Here is a 24,815-nt window from a genome sequence, read left to right on the forward strand (position 1 = left end):
CTAACAGTTGTGACATGTCTCACCATCCATTCAAATAGTCATTCAGACTTATTACAACAGATAAGTAGGAGCTTTGCAAATGTAAAAACTGAGGGTGAGGGGATAGCTTTGGAGAAATATCCGGAATTGTTTAAGTCTAAGTAGTATTTGACATTAAACTTACATAAATTCAGATGTTATTAATGTCAAAATTAGAAGAAAACTTCTATACTTTTAACAAATTTCCACTATCCCATCTAGGTCATCTAATAGTCAAGGTATAAATTCCAGCCTGCAAAAACTATTCGCATCTGTAAGTATCTACCATCAGTAAAATTCTTGTTAACCATTAGTTCCACAACTACTGAGGACCTGTTCTGACTGTTGACTGAGTAAAAAAATCCAAAATTGAGTAAAATGGTCATAATACTTTCAGAATTTCTAAATGATTAATAAACACACTTGGACCTCTCCTCTCATCACTTAACCCTATCCAAGATTTAAAGTACAAAATTTCAGTTAAAAAAAAGTAATTTAAGAACCTTTGCGGGGGTATAACCAAATCAAGTTTTTTAAGGTGAAGGCTGGTAGGTGGCAGCCTATATAGTAAAAGGTCACTGTGTCAAAACTGTACTCCCTTCCTTCTTCCCCTATCTTATACATGATTTGTTGGGAAGGAGGAATGAAACTGGATAAGCTTTAAATTAATACAGGCAAAAAAGAATAAATTCAAATATTTTCTTGCAAGTCACATATGTAATCAGAAACCATTATGTAAGGGTGATTTAAAAGTTAGGGTGATTTAAAAATGTTTAGCTTACTTAAAATTCTTGTTTAGGATCAATTTTAAGTATTTAGCCCCTTAGCCCGGAAATGTACTAGAAAACAGTTGTCTATGAAATATAATCAATGATTTAATGAATTACCAAAAGTACTTTATTTGTGAACAATGTGAGAGACTGATGATACTAGCTTTGTATAGTTTTACTTTCTGTTTGGAAAGTTTTACAAATTCAAAGTAATAAATATGTTCATTTTCTTATGCTTTCCACAGGTTCAATTTAAAAGACTATTACTGCTTTAAAATTTCAAGAAACATAACATAGGTCTTTGCTTACAACATTTTCAAATTTGTCTGTAAGAGTATGGTGCTATGAAGAGAAGAAGGAAGAGTGGCTGTGAGGAGAGGAAAGAAAGGAGAAAAAATTCTTACAATAAATATTGACAAAATTAAGAAAAATAATGGATACGATCATAACCACATAAAAACTTCTTGCTGCTTTAGCACAACCTGGTGGTGATTAATTTTAGGTACAGTAAATGTCAAGAAAAAATAAAATTTTCTAGTTACTTTAAACCCACTTACAGCAATATCATTTTAATTGAGAAATTCAAATATACACATTCAGAGCAACTGTAAAAAAAAATGCCTTGTAAAAAAAATGGCATTTCCAAAAAAAGAGCCAAAAGTCATAGCAAAATTACATGATTACAGTAGGCTGAAATTTGCACGCAATTTCCTTTAGGTAAACATTAGAAAGTAAAATAATCACACAACCCTCTGTCCTGTCATCAAATTATTTCAAAAAATCTAATACTGGTATTCCGATCAACAAAAGTATAAAAGTCTTTTCATGACTAACTGATCAGAACAGCATAAATACTATTTTGTTTCATTCCTTCAGCATCTTTCCTTCTAGCACTCTTCTTTAGCTCCTACAGCAATTACTTCATTGGGTCAACTTAAAATAAGTCTAAAAAGTAAGGCTTTATATGAGTTGCCACTGGTTAATGATACAAGTTCTTATTCTTTATAAAAGAAAATCTGTGTTAAATATTGCTAAACTGGATGGCATTTGTTATCCAGCATACCAGTCTTCAAGATGGACTGAGGTTTATTAAGAAAGGCATGGAACCAGATTATCCTAATATTTAAAGTATTAACAATGACATTCTTTTAGAAACAAAGAAAACCAAATAAAATTTGATATTACCATAAAATGGTTTTGCTCCAGCTCTTTTCTGTTTCACTTGTTTCCCCTATATTAAGTTGTAAATACTTGAGAACTTACTAGACACTCAACTTTCCAAAATACTTGGGAAGATATGACTTGAAGGTGCACAGTATAAACTAGGTAGTGAAATGCTAAAAGAACTCAGAAGACGGTAATTGCAAAGATGGGTTTTATACTACATTTGTCCTGCAGGTTATTTATTTACATAACTCATTTCTCTACCTTACTCATTCTATTCTATAATATTCATTATAAACACTGACTCCCATGTGCTCCCTGGGCTCCTCTGAAGCACAGTACACAGTAAATGATTTGAGTGATGACATTCTCCATTCTCTCAAGGATGGTACATAATCAGTACCATTCTAGATGCCACAGGGAATTACCACTTATTTCTCACCTGGAAACCCAAGACTGTGATAGACTCTAGCACACGTCTTCCCCAAACCCTCTTCCTCAAAATAGTCCAGCCTCAGATCCATATATTTATTTTACTATCGGCAGACTTTGTCCTGTATTCATAACCACAGGAGAAAGTTGTTTGAAAACACCCAACTTTATATATTTAAATCTTATTCTTCCTCTTAAGTTATATTTTTCTCTTCAGTCCCTACCTTAGCCAAGTTCAGAATATAACAAGTTATTTTTTTTGTGACTTTTTACTTATTTTCTAACCACAGACAAGAAAAACTTTCAGTTTTTCTGGAGATCTGGAATCTACAATTTCTAAATATTTTGCATAATACAAAGTACATATAAATTTTGAACTATCCTATTCCCAGGAACTGATGATGAAAGAGAAATTATTTTGCTCAAAAATGTAGTGTGGGTTTTGAAAACCTTTGCTTGACTCTCCTAAGAGGATAATCAAATGCTAAAAGATGGTAAGGTTTTTGTGAAATGCGCTAAGTGGAAAACTCTTAAGGTTCATTTTACCCAGCCATAGCGAATAATTTAAGAGATCTCATTCCACACTATATGAATCTTTTTTATTACACTGCCACGTAATTTGAAACTAAAGATTGTTTTTCCTTGCTAACACTGTGTAGCAAGTTTGTTTAGCTTCTTTAGTGATTTGACCTCTTTCCTCTTAAGACAAGGGTGACAAAGATTCTAAAATAACAAACTCTAAAACAGTTAAAAAACTATCCCAACACATGAGTATGTTGGAACACTAGTTATGCTACACTGTACTGTAGACCATGGTTGGTGAACTTTTTCTGCAAAGGGTCAGATAGCAAACATTTTCAGCTTTGCAGGCTACACTCTCTGCAGCAATAACTCAACTGTGCCATTGTAGCACAAAAGCAGCCATAAACAATAAGTAAAAGAATGAGTATGGCTGTGTTCCAATAAAACTTTATTTATGCACACAGAATTTCATATTCATTTTCATGTGTCTTAAAATATCCTTTTTTTTTTTAACCCTTTAAAATCATAGACACAATTCTTAGCTCACAGGCCATGAAAAGCAGGTAGTGGCTGGATTTGGCCCATGGGCCAGAGTTGGCGGTCCCTTACACAGGCTTTTATCTATTATGCAAAATGTTTAAAAATTACAGATTCCAAGTCCAGAGGCTTTGGAGACTTTTGCTTTTTAGATCTCTCATTTTAAAAGAGACAAGTTCTCTACTTTCTGGACAAATATACTCACAGGAGAGAGAGAAAATAATTCAGAATACAAATCCTTACGTGAAAAAAGAAAAGTTGTAAAATGAATGTTTCACCTTACAACATATAATTAGGCAACATTTTAAATTTCTATTCTATGCAATATAAAACAATATGCATAGATTCGGTACATAATTTCTTAGTTTTCACTTTAGGAAAAAAAACAATGAGAAATAGGTTTATAAACCTCTCCATCGCTTTTATAAAAAGTTGCAACTGAAACCGGCAATCCTTTGCATGCACAACCATCCACTGTGAACATATGAGTTATACCTAGGAATTGGAATTTACCTAGATGAGTTCTGAGCGCTCTTTAAAAAATGCACAGTTATATCGTAGAACACTACAGCTTCTACAATTCGGGTACTTTTGAATAGGAAACTCCTGCCTCCATAATATAAGGAAACAAGAACACTCTTTCCATAGTCATCAAGTATAAAAAAACTTAACAGTCTGGTGTGCCTTTATCAAAGGTAAAATAATTCACAGCTACATTTCATGTACTATTTTGATGCTCAGTAGTTCCTAAACACAATATAAATTTCACATGAACTTTCACCTGTCTGGGTTTCCCAAAGCAAGATACTAATACAAAATGTATTGAACTGGCAGAAGTCCATGGGCTAAAGAAAAAGAAATTAAAATATAAAATGTTTACCAACTTTATCCTTTCTAACTTTACAACACCTTCACGTATTGAGACCTAATTGGTTTCTCATGTCTATCCACTGTGAACATAACTCAATCTTCTATTTTAACACTCCTCAGTGCCATCTTTTGCTTGGTGCTTCACTTTGCGACGTATAAGATCATTTCGTCCAACTTCAATCATTTGTTCTTCCCAAGATTTCATTTCATTATAATAACGAATTTTGTCATCATTAGCAAGTTGAATATATACCTGAGAAAAAGTATAATTGTTAAAATGATTTCTTTAGAAGAGTCTTTGCAATTAATTTCTGGACTACTTCTATATATACTCTAGAAATTACCTTACTATTCTACAAGTATAAAGGGGTATTGGAGAAGGAATGTTTTTATGAGATAAAAGTTAGGTGATAGAGGTGTAAGAGATAAAGATTTTGTAGGTACTAGTGAAGCTGTTAGAATTTCAGGGCTTGGGATGTGGAAAGCAGTAGATGCAGAGTATGACTGTCATTGGATACAGTGGACACTCTAAGTTATGAGTGCCATCATTTTTTTTGTTGTTTTGTTTTGGTTTTGTGAGGAAGATAGGCCCTGAGCTAACACCCACTGTCAGTCTTCCTCTTTTTGCTTGAGGAAGTTGTCACTGAGCTAACATCTGTGCCAATCTTTCTCTATTTTATGCAGGATGCTGCCACACCATGGCTTGACGAGTGATGCTAGGTCCGAACCTGGGATCTGAATCTGCAAACCCCGGGCCACTGAAGCAGAGCATGCGAATTTAACCACTACACCACCAGGACAGCCCCAACATCGTTTTTGAATACCAATTTTATTTGCAGTCCAAAACTACCAAAAGAAAAAAGCCAAATTGGTTCTTCTAAGAATACGAAAATAATTTAAAAATACTTTAACTGTGTTATAAGTAATACAAGCTTGTTTTCACATGAATCAAGCCTTGCCCTAATATATTCTCTCACAGATATTCTAACTAGATACTTGAGACTAAAACCATTCTACTTACTTGCTTTTGAGAACTAGAGAGATTTTTCCAGTTTTCATTTACAGTCTTCAGTTTTACCTGTAAAACAACATATGTTTAAATACCAGATATAGGGACTTCAGTGACTAAACAAAGATCTTTTTTTTCGTGAGGTAGAGTGGCCCTGAGCTAACATCTGTGCCAATCTTCCTCTATTTTGTATGTGAGAGTTGCCACAGCATGGCTTGATGAGCAGCACATGGGTCTGTGCCCGGTATCCAAACCAGCAGACCCCAGGTGGCCAAAGCAGAGCACATGAACTTAACCATTACGCCACTGGGCCAGCCCCAAGATCTTTTTATTATTCATTCCAACAAGAATCACAGGCAAAGCCTCATCAATTCTTAACATCTTTTCTTTCTAAATAAAAACTATTAAACTGTTAAAATGTACAAAAATAAATGGAATGAAGATATTTATCTTTTATTATTGAGATATAACTGATATATAACATTATATTAATTTCAAGTGTATAATATGATTCAATATTTGTATATATTGTGAAATGATCACCACAAGTCATTAAAATCCATCACCACACATAGTTACAGAACATTTTCCCTTTTTTTTTTTTTGAGCAAGACTAGCCCTGAGCTAACATCTGTATCCATCTTCCTCTAGTTTATATGTAGGACGCCTACCACAGCATGGCTTGCCAAGTAGTGCCATGTCCGCACCCGGGATCCAAACCGGCGAACCCTGGGCCGCCGAAGTGGAACGTGTGAACTTAACCACTGTGCCACCGTGCCAGCCCCCAATTTTTTCTTCTGATGAGAACTTTTAAGATCTATTCTTTTAGCAGCTTTCAAATATGCAATACAACATTTGTAACTATAGAAACCATGTTGTACATTACATCCCCAGGACTTACTGACCACCTTCAACCATTTTGCCCACTCCCCACCTCTGGCAACCACCAATCTATTCTCTGTATCTGTGAGTTTGTTTTGATCATCCAGTATCTTTCTGTTTGACTTCTTTCACTTCGCATAATGCTCTCAAGCTCCATGTATGTTGTCACAAATGGCAAAATTTCCTTCCTTTTTTTTTTGTGAGAAAGAGTGTTCCTGACCTAACATCTGTGCCAATTTTCCTCTATTTTGTACAGGGGATGCTGCCTCAACATGGCTTGATGAGTGGTATGTAGTTCCGTGCCCAGGATCCATTCCCATGAACCCTGGGCCACCAGAGCAGAGCACATGAACTTAACCACTAGGCCGCCAAGCTGGCCCCTTGATTTCCTTCTTTTTATGGCTGAATATTCCAATGTATATAGATACCACATTTTTTTTATCCATTCATCCATCGATGGACACTTAGATTGCTTTCACGTCTTGACTATTGTAAATAATGCTGCAATGAACATGGGAGTGCAGATATCTTTTCAACTTAGTGTTTTTGTTTTCTTTGGATAAATCCAGAAGTAGAATTGCTGGATTATACGGGAGTTCTATTTTTAATTTTTTGAGGAACCTCCATGCTATTTTCCACAATGGGCCACAGCAATTTACATTCCCATCAATAGTGCACAAAAAGTTCCCTTTTCTCCGCATCTTTGCCAACACTTATTTCTTGTCTTTTAGATAACAGCCATTAGCCATTCTAACAAGTATAAGGTGGTATCTCATTGTGGTTGTGATTTGCATTTCCCTGATAATTAGTGATGTTGAGCACCTTTTCATGTACCTGTGAGCCATCTGTAGGTCTTCTTTGGAAAAACGTCTATTCAGATCCTTCCCGTTTTTTATTCATATTGTTTTTGTCTATTGAATTGCATGAGTTCTTTGTATATTTTGAGTATTAACTCTTTATCAGATATATGATTTGCAAATATTTTCTCCCATTTGGTAGGCTGCCTTTTCATTTTACTGAGTTTCCTTTGCTGTGCAGATATTTATCTTTTTTGATTCAGAAATATTAATATTCAAATATAACCTACATTCTGTCACAGACTAACTTCAAAGACTAAGAGTTTTTATTTCTTTCCTGTAGCTTAATATTTTCTTCTAAAACTTGTGCCAAAGTGTTTGGATATAGTCATAGGACGAATAAAAGACCAGTCCTTAATTCTTCTTAGCTGAATTTAATAACGTGACTTTGAAAAAGTCATACTACCTCCCTTAAGCGTGGTTCTTCATCAATAAAATTAAAGGGATGGAAGGATCTCACAGATGGAGGAGGGGCAGAGAGGAGTCAGCACACCTCATACAACCTGTGCTGCTGCTCCCAGACAGCAGAGACTGGAGGGAAAAATGAGTGGGCGGAGAATGAGGGACAGAGGTGGAGATGGAGGGTAAACAGGGAGTCTGAGGGAGAGAGGGACACGTTCTGAAAAGTATTTGTTTAAAGCTAAGAGGAGATCATCATTGATTTTAAGAAGCAGAGTGAGAATAATGAACTTCATTGTTCTGATCAGAACTCTGATTAAATTTTATTTTCCTATCAAGAAAAACAGAGATACCAGATAGTATCTGAGACCACATAACCATTATGTTTTGAACATTTTAAACTAACCTTTATAAACACATCTAATATATTCAGGGACAGTTACTCACTAAATAACTGAACTGACTCTTAGCTTTGGAAGAAATTGCTTTAATGCTCTGAATTCTTTCATAACTGATCTTTTTGCTTATATTTAATCCATAAAGTTTCATATTCACTGAGTTCAACAATAATTTATGAAGTTGCATGCATAAATAATCTCATCTTTGACCTAAATAAAATAATTCATTAAAAAAAATTAAAGGGACAGAAAGATGTTTACTTTCGCTCCTTCCTAAAACTGTATTCAACGAGGCCTTCTACCATGTGAGGACACAGTAAGGAGGTGCCAGCTATGAACCAGGAAGGCCCTCACCATAGGCTACCATGATGGGGGCCTTGATCTTGGACTTCCCAACCTCCAGAACTGTTAGCAATAATTTCTGTTATTTAAAAAAACAAACATTAAACAGAATTTTTTAAGGCATAAATCCACATGGACAAAGACAACAGGAGAAGGCACCATCAACACAAAATTGTGGAAGCTAAAAAGCAGAGAAATGGTAACTGACTGACCTAACCCAAGAAAGCTAATTCCCAAGCTGGCACTGGGGAAAGCCAAGAAAAGCAAACGGATTTACACTGCAGAATCCCCAAGCAGGTCAAGAACTGGCAGCATCAGATAGGTATAAGATAGAGGTGAATGTCAGGCTAAAAACAGGAAGACTGATTGAAAGTCTGTTTAAAAAGAGTTTTTAAATCCCCACCATGGGTAGATTCAAGGACATTTATCATAGCAAAAGGGTAAAACAGAGTTAGTCTGTGGAGATGAGGTACAGTTGGGGGCAATGGTACCATTCTGAAAACCGGGAGATTAAGCGAAAATGTATGCAGTATCCTGAAAGAAAAGCAAATAGGCTAAGAGAAAACAATACAGAAAAGACAAGAAAATTAGAGGACCAGTTCAGAAGATGCTTAAACAAATAATAAGAGTTCTAGAGAGTCAGGACAAAGAAAAAAGAGAGGGAAGGTGAGAAAAAAGAAACCAAACCACATTCAAAGGACCAACAATCAAAAAGGCTTTATACTTCTCAAAACGCCATACAAGAAGCTACAAGAGAAAGAAGCAATATTTCGTTGTTGTTGTTGTTGAGAAGATTTGCCCTGAGCTAACATCTGTGCCAACCTTCCTTTATTTAGTATGTGGGTCACCACCATGGCATGGCCACCAACAAGTGGTGTAGGTCCACGCCCAGGAAGCAAACCTGTGCCGCTAAAGGGGGAGTGCGCTGAACTTAACCATTATGCCACCGGGCTGGCCCCAATATTTTTAAAATTTTGGAAGAACATGATTTCTACCCTACAATTCTATACTCAGTCACACTACCAAACAAATGTAAGGATAGAGACATTTTTAGACATGCAAAAACTCAAAAAAACTAATCTCTTGCATACCCTTACTGGCGGAGATGCTATAACGGAATCAGTAAACCAAGAAAGACAACAACAGAAGAAGCAAAAGCACCACAAGGATGATGATGAAGGAGGATCCCAGGATGTCAGCTGTGCACCAGGTACAGAAGGCAACAACCAAACTGGAACAAATCAGAGGCTCCAGACTGAAACTAAGAGAATACCTAATGCACCTAAATGTACTGAAAACTGGTGAATACTGAAGAGTTTTGGGATGAACTGACACGACATAAAAAACTAAGCAAACAAAAAAAATAAGGCAATCAACTTCAGGGAAAGTTGCTAGTTTTCCAAGAAAGAAAAAAACAAACATAGCAACTGGCACAGCTCAGCTATGAACAGGGTTTACATAATCATAACAACATAAATAATTCTGATTTAACCAAAATTATGACTACTATATTGGGAGGTAGGGGGATGGAAATGTGAACGGTGGGATGAGAAAGAGTTAAATGTTCATCTTAAATAGTGAGAACTAATGCCTAAAACATAGGTAATGCTTAAAATTGAAAAAAAAATTAAGAAGTAACAATATAAGTATGCTATTTAGAGATATGGAGGTTGATAAATACCACAAGAATCAGCTAATACAGTAGAATGTATTTGCCTCTGGAGTAAGGAATGTGACAGGGCAGTGAAAACTGGTATCTTTCATAACAAGCCTTATTTTGATTCTTTAAACTATGAGGATGTATAACCATTATTTTTTAAACGAATGAAAATGATATAGTCAAGCTAATTTTAATTTCTAGGGACAGCACCCAGCCATTAAGTTTCCCAGGTGATTCCAAGGTGCAGTCAGAATTGAGAACCACTAACTTAGGAGGATTTTCTTTCTAATAATCTTCTTTTACTGATAAGAAAACCAAATCCAAGGTTAGTTAGTGACTGAGCAAATTCCAACTAAAAAATTAAATAGGCTTGCATTTCAGTAATGTAGGGCCACGGAAGCTGAATTTAAACACCAAAGGGAGTAAAGCAGTGAAAGCCAGGGAAGACTATGTTGCATACACACACCATTTAATCCTACGTTAAACAGGATTTGTCAAATGAACTACAGATCCAAATAACCCAAAGAGGCTGAGAGGCAAAAACCTTCATCTCAGATTGACAAGAACTAGAGATCTGAACATACACTTTTCTTACCATGTCCTATTATAGAAGGAAAAATACAATTGCCAATTTGGAGCTTCTAAGAAATAAACAAAGGAAAGACTAAGTCACATTAGGAATGACAAGCTTTTTTTTCTTTTGACAAATTTGTATGATGACATTCACATATATAATCCATTCCCATGGCTGTAACCAAAATTTTATTAAAGGATATAACATGAAGCAGTAGGTTATACTCAAATCCTAGCACAAAATATTATAGCTCTAGTCTCATTCTTTCCCAGTGATTGCAAAACAGTTAAGAAGTGCTGGATAAGAAAAGTCTCCAGAACTTTAACACCTCTATAAACTTGAAAATTGTATACGTTTTTTAAAATTAAAAAAAGTTGACAACCTACAACATGACTGACAAAACATTAATGTACAATTGAAACTTCACAAGATTGTAACCTATCAATAACTCAATAAAAAAAAAAAGTTCACAGTATATACATTGGCAACTACATACTCAAATTAATTGTGTGGTAAGAAACAAGATTCTTTTATAAAAGAGATACAAAAAGAGGGGCTTATTTATATATAGCACTTGTTTATAGTAACTTAATACTTTTCCTCACCATGTGACATACAGCACCCCTAAAATTTCCCGTCTAAATATTTTAAAAATTAAAATAAACAAAAACTTAAAAAACAAATGCAACTCTGTTTTACCTGTGATGGACCATCCTTAGCTTCCTGGAAGCATTCAGATATAAAAATGTTATAAGCTGAGCGAGGTCTTTTTGGTTTTCCAAGCATTGTTAACTCCTGAGTAATAAAAATAGAAGAGTTAGATACAGTTTTAACCTTTATGAGACTTAATTTTACCTAGAGAAACTTTATTCACTACATTCACTTATTCACTTTATTCACTATGCATTACAGAATGTTCCTTAAAGTGAAAGTTACGATTCTTATATTTAGCATGTGATTATTCCCTCTTGGGGTCAGAATTTTTTGATAACACTAACTTTTGAAAATTATAATAGATTTTATGAGTTATTTCCTTTAAATATTATTTTTGTGTTCTCCACAAACTAAAAAACTGAGCACAAATGTACAAAATCTTTTTTAAAAAGACAAAACAATCTCAGTTTCATCCTTACAGGACACTACCATCTCTTTAGCCAAATCACTACATGCCTCTACCACAACTCATGACCACTGGAGTATCTGTTTAATCATCCATCATTTCACTTCCTTCTCTGCATGTCTCTCAACCTTTAAACCTCAATACATGTGTTACTAGGTATCAAAAGGAGGGGAAGAAAAGACGGAAAAGAATACCCAGTATCCCTTGCTATATAAATTTAGATTCAGAGAATGAGGGATATTGAATTATCCTAACCTATTTAGTTTCTGAATTTGGATAGAGACTAGCACCTATAATTTATAAAATTATGTGGCTTTTAATGGCAATTTGATTATAGTCAGTAACAAACTCAACTTTTATTCATAAGTAAAAGGAGGGCTCCTCTGATTTACATCTAGAGACCACTTCCTTCTTTTGAACCTTTCAGTCATTAAACTACTGTAGACTCCAGACACTCTACAACTTCACTATTTTCCCTTCTTTTTCTTTTCTCTTTTTTTTTTTTTAAGATTCATTTTTCCTTTTTCTCCCCAGAGCCTCCCCGGTACATAGTTTGTATTTTTAGTTGTAGGCCCTTCTAGTTGTGGCATGTGGGATGCCCCCTCAGCGTGGCTTGATGAGTGGTGCCAGGATTCGAACTGGTGAAACCCTAGGCTGCTGAAGCAGAGCCTGTGAACTTAACCACTCAGCCACAGGGCCGGCCCCGTCCCCTTCTGCTTCTAGAACTACTGCTAGGGATTTCTCTCTTAGGTACTTCATTTTCAACTTCTTGATTCCCACATTTCTCACCTGATCTCTAACTAGTTGGTACCGGGAATCTTTAATGGGAAGAAAAATTCCGACAGGGAGTGAGAATGGAAGTCAGGGAAAAAACTCTCAGGCTTCAGGTTTCCGGTTCTACAGATAAGAAGCTTGGGAGTCACCACTCCATCCTAACAAGAGTATAAAGCTGAAGAGACTGAAAAATCAACAACTCTTCTTAGATTCGTAAGAGAGAAGAGGACACAGGGCAAACTGTTCCCCCAAAATTGGAGAGACACACAGGTGAACATATGGAGCCGGGGCTTACGGGAGCAGCGACTCAGGAGTGGAAAGCAGTGCAGGAACCGGTGCCAGGGTAGGAAAATCCAAACTGTAAGTAAGGAATTGCTGGAGGCTCCATGTGGACAACTCTGGGAGTTTAAAAAATCCCAAGGGACCCACTCATACTAGGGCGCTCACAATATTGTGAGATTTACCTCCAGGAGCTCAACCAGATTGCCACAGTAAATGTTGAGAAAAATCTCCTGCTTCCCAAAGCGGGAGAGGAAAAGGAACCATTTTGAAATGTCTGAGCACTCTATTATTCTTAAGAAGCCTGCCCTCAGGGGGAACTGTTAACCAGAGCCTAATCTGCTACAGTATTATCAGAGCCTAACTGACCTGAGTGAAGGGAAATACCCAACTCCACCCACTCTAGACATCCTGTCTCACCTAAGGGGGAAAGAAAAAACTGAGAAACACTTGCGAAGTTCACACACCAAAGCACAGGCTCCCTAAAAGTCCAGGACCTAATCATAGGACTATAGAATGCTTCCCTTGCTCCCACACCTCACCACCACACTACTAAGTGCTATTTACAGCAGTTCCTTTTACCTAGTACATTATCTCTAGCTATTAAGGAAAAATTCCAAGGCACACTTAAACACAAAAAACATAATTTGAAGACAAAGCAAGCATCAGAACCAGACATGGCAGGAATGTGGGATTATCAGATGAGGAATTTAAAACAAATATGATTAACATGCTAAGGGCTCTAGTCACCATGCCCGAACAGATGGGCAATGTAAGCAGAGATGGACATCCTAAGAAAGAACCAAAAAGAAATGTGAGAGATCAAAAACCCTATAACAAAAATCAAGAATGCCTTTGATGGGCTTATAGGTAGACTAGATAAGGCTGAGGAAAGAATCTCTGAGCTAGAGGACATATTAATAGAATCCTTGAAAACTCAAAAGCAAAGAGAACAAAGACTTGAAAAAAAAAGAATATCCAAGGACTATGGGACAACTACCATAAGTTTAATGAACACATAATGGGAACACCAGGAGGAGAGAGGAAAGAACAGAAGTGTTTGAAAACGGAAACCCCTTATATCTGCCAATTCCCATTTCTGGTCCTCCACTCTTAGCACTGGCTGGGTGCACTGAGGAGGAAGGGAGAGCAAGCTTTAGTACTCACCTCGCCAAATACTACCCCAAATACTACCCCGTGCAGAGACTGTATTTCTCACTCTTAGTATCTTTTCTGGCTTGCTTTTACTAATTGGATCAGCAGCCTTAGATTACCAACATTGTCTTGAAACTAGGTGAGTCCTCAACCCTAGGGCTAGGAGGGCTTAAGACATCAGGGGCAGGGAAAGATATCTTGGCAACTCACATTAAAGGCTGGAATCTGCTTTTTCAGAGAAATAGCTTTAACTCTGATGACCATTTTCTATAGTGTATGTACTGGACCAGTAAGCTGACCATCTCACACCTAATACTGGTTCTACAAAAAATAGTCTCACTTTCCAACAATGGAATTTACGGGATTAATTCCTTAAGCTGGGAACTATAAAATCTGAACCATGTGGAGTTTTTAATGAGGAAAAGTAGGATTTCCCCCTAAAGGGACTTCTTATTTGATAAGATACAATAGGCACTTTTCCTTGATGTGTTAATGAATTCAGTCTATTCAGCAATATTCAGAATGAAACTCACCATTACCTATATAACCATTCAAATCAGTAGGTTATCCTAGACAAGATCCAGAAGCAAAAGTTCTTGCTATTCTTGATTTGGCTGTCTCATAATTCTGTTCCCACAGCCTTCATGCCAGTCCTAACTACATACCTTAAATTCGGATACATCTGAAAGTAGCAACAAGGGTTTCCAAGATAGACTCGACAGCAAGAGGTCCTAGTGGCAGAAGAGAGCTACCCCATTTTTTCCTAACTGGAGTGCACCTGATGACATTCTACCACATAGACACAATAAAAATAAGAGAAAACTACCAATACTCATAGTTACATAAATTTCAGTTCTTTGCCAAAGGAAAAGAATATTTCAATGATACTCACTCTCTTTTTTATTAATGCTTTCTTTTTTAAACGTTTTTGTGTGATTTCTTTTTCCAAAGATACCATCTGACTTGGAGTTAGCTGTTCTTGAAGTCTGTTTATCTCTTCTTTGTATGCCTGCCAGTCTGCCCTGTAAGCATCTTCATATATCTATAAATAAAAAACCCAAATAAAAAGTCAATAAACTGTTGCTGGCAAATTATACACAGCACATCTGCCAGGGAAAAATAAGTGCATGACTTCGGATAAAGACAGACTAAACCACCAAGTGGAAATGTGCTCTGAGATCACACTTATATGGATTAAAACATGTATTTTTCATATACATGCTAACCAAGGTGAGAGTCTAGCAATTAGCTTTCAATTTCAAATTGCTGCCAATCCCTCATCACCACCCCTACACATCCATATTCTCATCATTTATGTGGATCAGAAGGTATGAAGCTCCTTTGTACATAATGGATGTTTAAAAAAACCTCTGGGTCATCTGGTCCCTTAAAGGCCATGACAATTGCTCTTAACCACAGAATAACTGGTCAGCATTGTTGAAAATCTATATGCTTACTTTTTTCTCTGAATCAGGAAGTTCCCTCCATACCTGGGCGATTTTTTTAATTAGTTCTGAGTTTTTCGCATCTATAAATTAGAATAAAATGAAAAAAGATGTCACAATTTTATGTCTAAGGATTAATTTCTAAAAACTTCCAGGAAAGCATTATCCATTAGCTCTAAAAGTTAAGTTTTATTAGACACTTCTCTACCACACACAACTTAATACAAAGGTTCAGCTTTTCTTTAACCAACCAATTTAAATATAATACTATTTAATACTTTATCCAACATTGTTAAAGTCTGTTATCTAATAATTAAGGAATATATCACATACGATCAAAATGGTCCTCAGAAACTGATTACTAGCTTAAGAAGTAGGGTAATCAATTTATTCAAGTCTTTTACTTCATATTACAATCAAAACATTTTTTTCAAGTCTTTCAGGAATTATTAGTTCATAAAACCTAACAACAAAATATAATCTGGATTCATATAACACCACTTTATATTTCAATTACAGAAATACCATTTGCAAACAAACTATTCTAAAATCAATTCACTATTCCCCATTTTTTCCTTCATCTTAACTGGAATGAGAGGGTGTAAATGATTTAACAAATCACTTGTTAGTTTCAACTCCTACGTTTTAGAAGATGTGAGTACTTAAGCATGCCTCTTACACCAACTCTTTATAATGTGAGAATTTTTATTATAGCTCATTTGATTTCCACAAGTGCCCTGTGATTACTGCATGTGAAAGGCCTTTAGAAATCATAAGCAAAGGTTAGCTATTGTTAATTTAGTTATTATCTTTACACTATAACCACAAATGAAGGCCCCACAGCCTTTCTAGGGAGGCAACAAACATCCTACCTGGAAAACTTTCTTCAGGAACCCAAGACAAGAACCAATTTTCAGTGAAAAAGCTCTCGAAATTAACAGTAATTTGCATAGGGCTTTACAGTTTACAGAACACTTCCAGAGAAGTTATTTCTTTGCAACTTCATTAACAATTCCCTGAGGCAGAAGGAGCTAAGCAAGAGATTAAAGGACTCTTCAGTGGTCCTCTAAGGCAATGGCAACTAGACCAAAATTCAAGTTTTCCATCCTCTTCCCCGGGGGCTTTTCACTCTACATGCTGCTATTTCTAAAATACCTTTCATCATTTCCCAATTATATTTAAAGCATTTCTATTTGGTAAAAAATACGTCATACCTCCTATTTCACAGCCTATCAAACCGAATGGTTAGGTTTCTGCAGTCACTGGATGCTTTTGTAGTGCAAATCAAGTTAACTGCTTAGTGGCCTCTTTGTTACATCAGAATAGAGTACAAGCCCCAAAACTCCTTACCTGGGTTCTGAGCTTTAAATATGGGTAGCTGTTCTTTAGAAAATCGAACGTATGAAGTCATAGGCTTCTTTGGATAACTACCCAAGGCGGACGAAAACCACCTCGGCATATACGCAAAACTACATAGAAATAAGAAGAAAGTAACCAACGTCAAATATTTAAGTGCCAATATTTATATGTATATGAATACAGACTCTCAAATAACATGTCATCAAGATACTATCTAGCATCCGGCACCTCCGACAAGAAAGCTAGTGACATTTAAAATCCTGTGCTAAGCAGAGGGAAGAGCCTCAAAACTGAGTCTCAAAACCCTCACCTCCTAGGAAGGGCAGAGGGGCGGAAAGCACCTACAGTCCAGCTCCCGGGCCCCGCCTCCTCAACACCTAGATGATGGCGGGAGACTTTTGGCGCGACTTCGCAGAGGACACTGAACGTGTGCTCCAAGGCTGGACAGCTGGGAGGAAGGGGGAAGGAGGAGGATGGCCGGAAGCAAGGGGGGGGGTACTCCGGCAGGAAGGCCTGGACTCAAAGCCATCATCCCCTCAGCAAGGTCGAGGTCTGAGTCAGAAGGCCAAGGTGGCCCTGACCTCCTAGAAGGGACAGAAAGTGGGGGAAAGCGTCCACAGCCCGACCCCAGCGCGTCCTGAGCCCCGCCGCCCGGTGAAGCGCAGGCGAGCGGTCCTACCTGAAGGGAGAGCGCAGCCGACTTCCACAGCTCGCGCACAGGTCCGCTCCGGACTTGCTCAGGCCGCTCAGCACGCCCCACACGCCCCGGAGAAGCGCCATTGCACGCGCCGACAAGGCGGTGACCGGGCCACCTCGTAGAGCCCCCTTGCACAACAGAGCAACCCCAACCCAGACAACTTGAACCCGCGTGCGACCCTCCTGATTTTGCTATCATGCCCGCCACTCGCGAGGCACTATGGGAAATCGGATAATACCCGGCTGGTAGATAGGGGGCGGGGCAAGGCAGAATTGGCGCAGGCGTCGTAGTGGCCTCCCCGGTGGGCGGGACTGCGGAGAAGGAGGAGGAGCTCCGGGGCGGGGAAGGGAATCCGCGACCCAGCTCGGCTGCGGAAGGTCCTGGCCCTGCCGGGGGCGCTGCTGAGCCGCGTCTGCCCCCGGCCGCCACCCTCCGCTGTTGGTTCCTCTCTTGAGCCGGGAGGCTGGTGGAGACGCGGCGGCGGCCTCACCCCGACTGGGCACTGGCTGGCGTCCGCCTGTGACGGCCGGAAGGGCCGGTGCGTAACAGACAGTTCACCTCCAGGACACGGGCTAGCGGTGCGGCCCGCGCTGCTCTGAGGTCAGGCAGGCGGGGGCTGCAAGCCTGGCAGAGCCCTCCGTTCAAGCCGGAGCTGGAGCTGAGTCCAAAACTGCTGCCGAGGGCGGAGGGCGGAGGGCGGGGGGGGGGGGGGGGGGGCGTATTTTCAAACCTAAAAACGCAGCTTTCCGGGCATTGCCGCAGAGCCTGATTCAGTATGTCTGTGTGGGGCCCATGAATCTGCGTTTTAAGTTCCTCAAGGTTTAAGTTCTAATGCCAGTGGTCATAGGAGCACGTTTAAAGCAATACTGACCGAGACCATCGTCCCATCCACAGCCACTATCGCTGACCCCAGTCTTCAAGGCTGGCATCCAACCCTGCTTAATCCGTGGGGAGGAGTCTTTGGCTAGCTAGTTGTCCGGCGACTCGAGTTCTAGCACCAGCATTAAGGTTAACCCTCTTGATCCGGGAATGTCGCATCCCCTCTCTGGGATTCACTTTCCCACACTGCAGATGAGGATGTTGCACCAGATCAGAGTTTTCCCAACCAAAGCTCTGAGAACGCGTGACAAGTACGCCTTGAGATATTGATTGACGTGCTGTACAACCATTTTCTGTGTAGAAATGGCGTGAAAAAGATTGGGAAGACCCAAACTAAAGATACGTAAGGCCCTTTCAGCTTTTTCACTCCAGTTATTGCAAAGATAGGCACCTCCTGAGACAGCCTTCCTCTGGTGGATAGCTGTGATTGTTAGAAAAGCCTTAGCGGTGTAAAACCTATTGAGATGAGTCCACGGTCTTTCTGTAGCTTGGAAACATTGGCCCTTTGGTGCCACCGAGGACAAAGCCCACTTCCTCTTTTAAGTGGTAAGCAACTATCACCACTTCCCTTTTCATAGACTCTCAGGATTGAAAGGGACCTTCTAGGTGATCTATTCAAACCTCCCATCTTGTCATGGAAGAAACAGGGTTTCTTTTTTTCCTGAATGCATACTATGTACGAAGCCCCAAACATGGATGAAAGACACACCATTCCTCCTACCCCCTGGAAAGTGTAGTGGCAGAGGCAAAGAAATAAACAATTACAATACAGTGCCAAGATAGAGGTAAGGATAGCATAGAATTCCTTATAATTAGATTTTAGCTGACTTCTGAAATAATTTGTTTTCTCTATATTTTTCTACACTGTTTTTGTTCCTTCAAATTTTTGATATACAAAATTAAATTCTTTTGGATATTTAAAAAATCTTTTTGTTGTTTTAAAGTGTCATTTTGATAAATCTTGCTATAAAGCTCTTATAAATCAGATCAATAACATTGGTTTTCATCAGATACCAATATTTCTTAAAACACGTTTACATTGCAGTGATTTTATTCCAAATGTAGTATTTACAAAGAAAATATAATTCTATCTACTTAACCTGTCTTAGAACAGAAAGGCAAGTTTTCCTTTATATTTACTTTATAAAACATGGAGATTTACCATAGCCTTTCCCAGGCTTCTGTCCCTTTGTTTTAAAAGTTCATCTACTCCCATGACTTCACCTATCAGTTATAGTCTCATGATTCCTATATGTCATGTTAAATCTAGACTTTTCCTTTTAGTCCCATATCCTTATAACCACTCTCTTCTGACATCTTTACCATAATATCCCACAGGTATTTCAATTTTCCCTGAACAGAATTCACTCTCTTTTTCTTATCTTGAGCTCCTTCTCTTGGTAAGAAGCACCAGTATCCCATTTGAATCATCCAAGCCGATAACTTGATAAATCATCTTATAATCTCCCCCATTGACACTCCTCCTCCTCAATCCACTGATGATAAGTATTGCTGATTCTCCCTCATTAACCCCTTAGTAAGTGTTCGCTCCTCTCCAGCCCCATTGCTGTTGCTTTTGTTCAGGCCAGTAGCAGGTTGGTAAGTCAACTCTCCAAAAAGAAAGCTCTGATTTGTAGCATTTGCTGAGATCTATGATGTAAATATTTCCACTGTGGATGATTTCAAACCAACTTGATGTCACTGAACCTGAAGTTGGGAAGAGATACATAACTGGCTCTCCAAGCCAGGACCAACCAGCTCCTGTGGGCCACTGGTTCAGGCGCTGCCGTCTTTTCCCAAACTCTTAACAGTAGTTTCCCAACTTTCACTCTTACTTTCCTCCAAACTGTATTCCACACTGTCCCCAGGTCAATCTTTCTAAAAGGCAAATCCCATTTACTCATTTGTTCATTGAGTATGTTTGGAGCACCAACTCTATGCCAGGCAGGCAGTGATCACATTTCTGTACTTGGAGCCTTCAGTGGCTCCTGATTACCCACAGAATCAAGTTTAGATTCTTATACATGGCATACAAGTTGTCCATGAACTGGCTTGTTTCCTCTATAGCTTCATTCCTCACTTCACCTTTGCTTGAATTAATTTATTACTTAAATACCTATTTCTTCTTCTGAGTTAATAAATACATCAAACCACTTCATTTGGCTCTAAGTTTACCATTGCATTTTGTGTTATATGTCAAAGTTATGGAAATTACTGGATAAGAAAGGCTTGGAAGTTAGATCTAGATTCAAATCCTGTTCTTGTTACTTACTAGCTGTGTGACCTTGACAAATGACAACCTCTCTGACCCAGAGTTTTTCCATCTGTGAAATGGGGACAATGATGGTTGATTCTTAGGATTGTTGGAAAAATTAAATTAGAAAATGTATCAAAAGTTCTTAATAGAGTCCCTGGCACATAGTAAAGACTCAATAAATAGTAGCTATAATTGTCTTTATGTTATTCATAACAATTATTATTAGCATCTAGATTATTGTTATTAGGCTAATTATTATTATCCCTGTTATTTACTATTAAATAACATGTATACATATTATATACCAGCATTGCTCCTCTCTTCCTATTGAACTTTTAATATTTCTTAAATTAGAGATGTTTGAGCATAAACACTATGGTAGGTGATGAAAAATTAAAACAACACACCCTTGGGTTAGAACCATACTTTAATGTTTTCAGAACATTTTTATGTAGTTTTATTTGATTGTATGATTCACAAATTGAAGAAGTAGACAGAGAAGTTATTATCATGATCATGGTTCCCAATTTACAGGCAAGAAAAATTAAGTTCAGAAAGCCCAACTCATAAGGTTACAATAGTAAGTTGTGGAGATAAAAATCTGGTCTTCCAATTCATTGTCTTGTGCTTTTCCTGTTATAGCAAACCATCCCTGAAACTCTGTCAAGATACCACATCATTCTAGCCCAAAATGTCTTTCTGGGATCTTCTATAGTGTGTGAGCTTGTATTATTTACCTGTGACATATCATATACCACTCTGGTTTTTAACCTTTTTGTGTATGTACGTATTTTTTTCCTCAATAGATGGTAAGCTGCTTGAGGACAAGACTAAGTCTTATACTTCTTTCTATCCCTTATAGTACCTAGCATAGTACATTGATCATGACAGATGGATGGAGGGAAGGAGAGAGAGAGAGAGACAGAAAGAGAGAGAGAAAGAGAAAGAAAATGTGAAAAAATTAGTATCTGCACAAATTATTTATATACAAAGTTGGCCCTATAGAAGACAGCAACTACCTGTTAGAAATGTCATTTGCTGATAGAGAGGACAGTTTTGTGTGGAGATGGGAACAATGTAAAATTTTAGAATGTACATATGAAAGTAATGATCATGGTTTATTGATACTTGCACATTGGTAAAGCTAAAGGTAGCATCAATAAATAGCAGCAGTAGTCAGAGACCAAGATAATTCCCTGCTGAATATTGGAGTGAGATACATAGATATCCCTCGAAGAAAAAATATTCCTAAGAGAAAGCAGTCTTGCTTTTGTAGTTATAATGGATAAATAATTCAGCTATAATAGGAGCAATCACCTAATAAGTTTAGCACAAGGAATAGATGTGATTCTTAACTCATAAGTAAAATATATTTCTAGAAATAAGATTATACTATAAACACCACATTTAAAGATAATTTACTCATCAGCAATTAAATAGCTCTGTGATAGGCATTGGAAGTGGCACAAAAAGGGTGAGACATTGTTCCTGTCCCAAAGAGGTTACAACTGACTGGGGAAACAAAGTATTAAAAAATGTATAACAATTAATTGCAACAATATGAGAAAAAATTTATAATCTGAAAATCTCCTAGTATAGCTTTCTCATAAATCAAGATTTTAATAAATTATACATGTAGGAAACTACATGTATAATTTTTTCCTTCAAACTGTTTTCATTCACTTAGGGTCTGTTATCACTTCACTGGAGTTTGCCTTTAAACTCAGTATACAAAAGGATGGAAGGAGAAAAAAATAAGAAAGATCTATTGCATGTTAATAGTTCCCAGATATCCAAATTAGTTTATGAATTATTTCACAATTAGAACAAAATCTTCATGCATCCTTAATTATTAAGAGCATATTGGAGTTATTTTTAGCCATTGCTGTAGCAGCATTATGCATAATAAATATAGCTTTTCTATTTTAAAGCTGATTTTATGAGTCAGCAGGAGGTAGGACAAGCAAAAAAGGATAGCTATAATTTTATGCAAATTCTTGAAATCCAAATTCATATTGCTGGATATCCATGCAAGCTGATTTAAAGGGTGGAAGAAATCCAGAATGATTACATTGGTGGAATAATGCTATTAATAAACAGGATAACCTACAGTGTTTGCCCTCACATTCTTGTAAAACATCTGATCAATACAAATGATAATTGTAATTTATTGCTTAACTACATGCCAAGCATTTTAATATGTTATCTCTAATCCTTTCTTAAATCCTGCAAGATGGAATTATTTCCGTTGTACAGGTATGAAAACTGGTATTCAGAGAGAGATATATATAGGAAGGATTACCTTCCTTGTTTCGTCCTATTAAAAATTTCCACCTATGAATCCACAGTTTGCAGCTTTGAATTTATATTTGACTCTATGTAAGCACAATATGGGCAAATTAGTCATGAAGTTGCAGTAGTTTTTTCCCCAACATTCCCTCACATTCTACTGTTTCTTTTCCAACCCATAAAGACTCTTTCTTGACTTCTTTAACTAATGAGTGGATTGTTAAAATAACATCTTAAGTTCCTTTATTCATTCAGTCAGTCATTCAAAAAAAAGCTTGAGTTTAAAAAAATTACACACACATATGCATGAATGTGCATGCATAATAAGTGTGCGAAATAGTACACACAAAATTGGGTTTAATAGTGATTATACCTGAGTATTGCAGGAGTGAGTAGATGGTACTCACTTTTTAGTTTATATAGGTCTGTATTTTTATATTTTTACCCAAAATAAACAGTAATATTCATCTTTTGTAATGATTGTTTTTAAGCTCAGTTCCTAGTAGAAGTCAGTGCTATGCCAGATACTGCAGTAAGTTCTAAAAATACAAAGATGACTAAGGCATGATCCATCTGTTTAAATCTGCCTGGGAGAGTAGGTTATGGCTTCATAGAGTAGGTGACACTTGAACTGTTTTTTCAAGTGGGGAAGGGTGGAGGTGCTTTCCAGAAAAAGGAAACAGTATGTGTAAGCCACATATACACATGAGAGCATGGTGTACTTAAAAAAACCAAAATATATGTAAAAAGGAGTGGTATGAGAGAAATCCAAAGAGGTTGGGTGGCATTAGGTTGTGAAGGGCTGTGTATAATATGCTAAGGAGCTTGCTAGCAAAAGATAGACAAATAACTTTTTAGGCAGGTTAAACTTGTTTTTAGAAAAATCTCTTTGGTAGGAGCACAGAGAGTGTTGGAAGTGAGGAGACTGTAAAGAAGGAGATGAGTTAGGAGGCTATCGCTATAATCCAGGAAAGAGAGGTTGAGATTCTGAACTAAGGTACAGCTGTGGTTCACACTCCAAAGGCATTTCTAGGTACAATCAGTGGGACTTCATTGACCAGTTAAGCATATGGAAGCCAAGAATGACTTTGAGGATTCTAGTATGACAGATTATCCCATTTCAAATTCTATACTCTGGTAAATACATATCCCTAAACAAATGCTTTTATTACATCACTTTGCTGGTTAAAAAGTTAAACTGACTTCTTCCAGGCTTTCTAATCAAGGTTTCACATCCTGTAGATCTGCCTTCTCCATCTAATTTTTTTTTTCTCATTAATGCACACAGACCTACCAGGGCCATTTTCACTTTATCTTTGTTTGGTTTCTCTTATTTTAATTAATGGCTTCCTCAGTTAAATATGACATTTAAAATCCTACATATCTTCTGAGGCCTAGTTTATTAATTTATTTAGTCAATAAATATTTGAGTTCTTGTGTGCCAGATACTGTGCTAAGTCCCAGCGAGTTAATAATGGGAAACACCAAGGATCTCACAGTTAATGATACCCATACTACAGCATGATAAGGGCGATTATAAAGATACACACTGGGAGTAGAGTGATGTCAGCATTCTGGCTGAATAAGACGTCCCTTGTTCGTGCTCCCCACCAACAATAATTTGGCATCCATCCATGGACAAAAGTGCCTTGTAAGAGCTGTGGGATCCAGCACCATATGCCAAGGGACCTGAAAGGAGTCCCACCAACCTGTGCATTGGGCAATATGCAAATAGACCTTAGTCCCAGCTGTGGACCCTGCAGCGGCCCATGAGCTGGCTCCAGCCTCTCTCAGCTACAGTCCCGAAGCCCCTTTGCAAAACACTTTCTTAGACAATCACTTATGGATGAAAGAGCCATTGTGGAAGTCCAGGTTTCCAGCAGAGAACTTCCAGGACAATGATAAAGTAAAAAAATATGGACTTGGACACAGTGGAGAAGGTAGGAGGATCAGTTTGACTTTATCTTCATCACCCCCCTCCCAAGACTGCACAGCTTAGGGTCAAGAGAGATCTTCTGAGCCTGTGATTTCTCCAGTGAGGGAAAGTGACAGCACGTGAACACCTGGCTCCCCCAACTGTGGTGAACATTGTGAAAGGAGCTCATTTCTCTTTCAGCCCATCCAGAA

General features: G+C 37.8%; 1 protein-coding gene across 1 annotated transcript; it reads right to left on the reverse strand.

The window, feature by feature from the left end:
* Positions 1–892: 892 nt before the first annotated feature.
* Positions 893–17,483, reverse strand: TFAM (transcription factor A, mitochondrial). Its single transcript, XM_046654573.1, has 7 exons — positions 17,246–17,483; positions 16,558–16,676; positions 15,220–15,290; positions 14,655–14,804; positions 11,134–11,229; positions 5,335–5,391; positions 893–4,566 (listed from the first exon to the last, which is right to left on the reverse strand). Exons 1-7 carry the CDS (start codon positions 17,344–17,346, stop codon positions 4,420–4,422), a joined length of 741 nt encoding a protein of 246 aa, XP_046510529.1. The 5' UTR covers positions 17,347–17,483; the 3' UTR covers positions 893–4,419.
* Between the last annotated feature and the right edge of the window lie 7,332 nt (positions 17,484–24,815).

The sequence above is a fragment of the Equus quagga genome, chromosome 2, assembly GCF_021613505.1.
Source record: "Equus quagga isolate Etosha38 chromosome 2, UCLA_HA_Equagga_1.0, whole genome shotgun sequence".
NCBI classification, from domain to species: Eukaryota; Metazoa; Chordata; class Mammalia; order Perissodactyla; family Equidae; genus Equus; species Equus quagga.